We start from the raw sequence: 4,510 nt of genomic DNA on the forward strand, positions 1-4,510 counted from the left end.
GTCGAAAAATTAAATAGTTAGACCTGATTTTGACACACTTTGATTCTCTATAAATAAATGAACAGCAAGCAGACATTATTTGTCAACTTTGTGATTACTGCTCTCAATGTGGTTATTAATAGTATATGTCTGTATATTTGACTTTGATACCTCCACGAGGGGCTTCAGTAATGGTACATTTTTCAGGTGCGGATCCAGGAATTTGAAAAGGTGGGGGCCTAGTTAGCCAACGTTTGGACTGATGCTTGTAAAAAGTATATGCATTTATCAAATATGTAGCTCAATAAGGGGTTAGTAGGGCCCCCGTCCCCTAAAACCACCTCTGTTTTAAATAGCGAGGGTTGAAATCTCATAAACATGTTTAACCCCGCCGCATTTTTGCGCCTGTCCCAAGTCAGGAGCCTCTAGCCTTTGTTAGTCTTGTATTATTTTTAATTTTAGTTTCTTGTGTACAATTTGGAGTTTAGTATGGCGTTCATTATCACTGAACTAGTATATATATTTGTTTAGGGGCCAGCTGAAGGACGCCTCCGGGTGCGGGAATTTCTCGCTGCATTGAAGACCTGTTGGTGACCTTCTGCTGTTGTCTGTCCTGTGGTCGGGTTGTTGTCTCTTTGACACATTCCCCATTTCCATTCTCAATTTTATTAAAAGGATACGGGATATTTATTTTTTTTCATTAAGGGGTAGTTCCGTATTTGTGATTTGTGCATTTGTAACTAATCGTACGACAATCATTTTTTAGCAAAGTTCGAGTATGCAGCTACGTCCAGATAGAATGGGGCGTGTAGAGAGAGTGCTACGCTCTCTGCACGTTAAGAACCCCTGCAACAACTCGTTGGTTGCCTGTTGCAATGCAAAATTTCTGTCCCTATCCAATATACCCTCATTTTCCAGTGGCGATCTTAAGTTTGCCGACCTTCACCCAAAAGGATTCTATTACAGGATTAAATCTTTGATTATTGGTTGCTTAAAGTCCAGTGGCAAATATTTCATGCACGTTCAGGACGATATCAAATTAAAAATCTATACTACTACAGGAAGAGACCGATTTCATTGAGTCGCAAATCCTCTGAAACCATACAAGGTTGGAAATATGTGTGATATGACGTATAAATATGGTGTTTTGTACTTCCTAAATTTATCTTTGAAACAATACTTTTTCCACAGAAAACGCCTATTTTTGAGAAAATATCCAAATTTGGAGACCGTTATCGATCCGAGTCTTATACGCTTTCGCGCATGCTAAGTCGACATACTTAACAAGTTCCGGGTCGAATCCGATACCGATACCAAAAGTATATGTCACCTGTTACCTATTACCTAATCTGTACGTTCCGCATTTGTCAGGCGCACGACCGAACGGTGTATTTTGGATTTGCTATATATACACGGGTCATAATCACACCTAAACTTCGTTATTATACAGGGTTAAAAAACACTGATAAACTCAATCATTGTCACATTGTTTCCGGTTGTAGTATTTTAATCAGTTTGACTTTATAAGAATATGACAATACGAATACTAAAAATCCATACTTAAAATAAGTCGTAGGTACAGTTTCCAATTTGAAAGCCGGCATGACATAAAAACTGCGAATCAAAGAATTCAACTTTAGATATAACTAATATAGGACAATGATGTTGACTACAAATTGCACCAGTCCAGGCCCTTTTGTTTTTCAAATAGTTAATATAACAAATAATTAATAAGTTCCAGGTCGACGAGTGTCCAGGTCGACGAGTTCAAACAGAAAGATTGTGAAAGCAGAGAAAAACAGTGCCTCTTATAATCACATGACTCTATCATATGACAATGCCAATACTAAAAGTCAAGACTAAAAATAAGGCTTATGCATAATTAGATACTTTAATTCAGTCACGACCCGCGGGTGTGTTCTAGTAAATACAATAGGAAGGTCCTGTAGTAGAATCCGTTCAGGATGAAGGTCGGCAAACTTTAGATCGTCACTGGAAAATGATGGTATATTGGATAGGGACAGAAATTATGCCTTGCAACAGGTAACCAATGAGTTGTTGCGGGAGTTCTTAACGTGCAGAGAGCGTGACACTCTCTCTACACGCCCCATTCTGACTGGACATAATTAGCTGCATACTCGTACTTTGCTCGAAGTTGATTGTCGTACGATAAGTTACAAATGCGCAAATGACAAATACGGAACTATCCCTTAATAAAAAAAAAATCAAATATCCCGTATCCTTTTAATCGCTATTTAAAAACAGAAATGGATTTAGGGGGCAGGGGCCCCGCCAACCCCTATTGGTGCTACATATTTGATAAATGCATATACTTTTTACAAGCATCAGTCCAAACGTTGGCTAACTAGACCTCCACCTTTTCAAATTCCTGGATCCGCATCTGAAAAATGTACCATTATTGAAGCCCCTCGTGGAGGTATCCAAGTCAAATATACAGACATATACTATTAATAACCACATTGAGAGCAGTAATCACAAATTTGACAAAAATTTCTGCTTGCTGTTCATTTATTTAGAGAATCAAAGTGTGTCAAAATCAGGTCTAACTAATCAATTTTTCGACTTAAAGAATCATATTTCTCATTTTCATCCTGTAGATCAAACAAGCTTGCTTCTTGTTTTATATTATATTTAGTTTTTCAGAAAATATTGTTTTCGTTTTGATTTGGTTTTGTAAATTTCATTTCGTTTCGTTCCGTTCTTATTCCGTGTTGCACTTGTAACAGGCATCTGCTTATTAGTCCTTTCCCCTTTCCTATATTTTAATAAAAAATCAAAACATTTAAACTTTCAAAAAGCGAAATGATCAAAACTGTACGTTCAGTTAAGTATTATTAAAGTTTGCTTAAATATCTAAACTTTTAAATTTTAAAACGAAGTTTATAATTTTAAAATTTTAATTATTAATGAAATTTTTCAAAATTTCAAAAAAAATTAAAATTTGGAATTTTAATATTTTTAAACATTGATCTAAATCCAAAAAACTAAAATTTGAAAACTTTTTAAAATTTTGAAATGATTAGTGTTACACGGACCATTTAGTCATGTATTATTCTGAAAATTGAATTACACATCGATAAAGAGTATGTACATTTTTGTACAATAGGAACTACCATTTGCACTTTATACAGACTACTTGTAACCTTAGGTATTCACAATAACAAGCATGCGACTTCATAAAAGGAAAAGATTACTCGAATTCGTTTTACTCTTGTGTTGTGCTAACATCCTCTTATGGATAAATAAAGGCGTTTTTCATATTAAGTCTTTAGTTTTAGTAACAAATGATGACGAGGTTTGAAGCGACGAGATGTGCTGTGTTTTTAGCTTTGAAAAATGCATGTTTGCAATTATAACAGTTTTCAATGTTAACATAATTGCAATAACCTGTCGCTTTTTTAAAGATATTAGATTCATTGTACCTTTTGCAGCTTAAAAAACCGAAAGAAAACGCTAAATATTGAAGAGAAGTGAAAGGATTTTTGTCTTAAATGAACACAGCGTAGTTTTTTTCAGTATTATTTTACCGATAGCTTTTTTTAACAATTTGTTGCCCTTTATAAAAACTATCAAATTTCATATCATTAACACGCAAATATGACATTAATGTTTGACATAACGTTCACAAAAAAAAAAATTCACACAAATTAAGGTGTTTTGTTCTGACTAAAAGTGACTTGAAATGTTGGCGTCTATAATACTTGTCTTTGTTGTTGTTAATAGATATGTATCTGCTGAAAGTTCATGTCAAACAACAGACGGTAAGCACACTACGATGGGTTTTTTTTCTAGAAAGCGTCTTTATCAAACAGTAATTTAGATTTTTACAGTAATCATAGCAACAAATTGAAAGCGATTGTCATTAGTCAGGTCAGGTTTTAAATTTGCTTTTTTTTCATCCAAAAAGAAGTCCCTTGCATTAGGTTCCAATGCCTAAATGCGTTAAAGAGCTTAAATTGTTATCAGAATTTCAAATGCATTCATATATATTTTTGATAATGACTAGACTATTTCACGATTTTGTAGGCCGATATGAAGTGAGCGTAATTAGTAGCAGTATACACAGTGAGACAATCCCTCAAGTTATTGCATTTCATGCTTACATTTCAAAACACGTGATTCCTGGAGCTGGTCGTAGACTTGTGTTTGATGTGACAAAGACGAACCAAGGAAGCGGCTACAACAGTCATACTGGAGTATTTACATGTCCGAAGTCAGGGATGTACGTATTTGTTTGGGTCATTCGAATTTATTCAGGCGAACATTCGACTGAACTGATGATAAATAATTCCGTTTACGGGTCCACATTCTTACGTGCCAAAAGCGGAGATGATGGATCAGTCAGTGGTACAGTTGTTGCATATGTGTCTAAAGGTGATACAGTTTATATTCGGAACAATTCAGTACTTGCCGGAGATGGTCAAATTGTGAGTAACGTAAATGGTAAGCCAACATTTTCGGGATGGCTGCTACAGTAGATAACTTCAACAGAAATAAATGTAGTTTGAAA

General features: G+C 35.0%; 1 protein-coding gene across 1 annotated transcript; it reads left to right on the top strand.

Annotated features, from left to right (window-relative positions):
* Positions 1 to 3,635: 3,635 nt before the first annotated feature.
* LOC127730870 (adiponectin-like) lies at positions 3,636 to 4,510 on the top strand. Its single transcript, XM_052239481.1, has 2 exons — positions 3,636 to 3,761; positions 4,027 to 4,510. Exons 1-2 carry the CDS (start codon positions 3,683 to 3,685, stop codon positions 4,476 to 4,478), a joined length of 531 nt encoding a protein of 176 aa, XP_052095441.1. The 5' UTR covers positions 3,636 to 3,682; the 3' UTR covers positions 4,479 to 4,510.

Source organism: Mytilus californianus, unplaced genomic scaffold (genome assembly GCF_021869535.1).
Source record: "Mytilus californianus isolate M0D057914Y unplaced genomic scaffold, xbMytCali1.0.p SCAF_2, whole genome shotgun sequence".
NCBI lineage: Eukaryota > Metazoa > Mollusca > Bivalvia > Mytilida > Mytilidae > Mytilus > Mytilus californianus.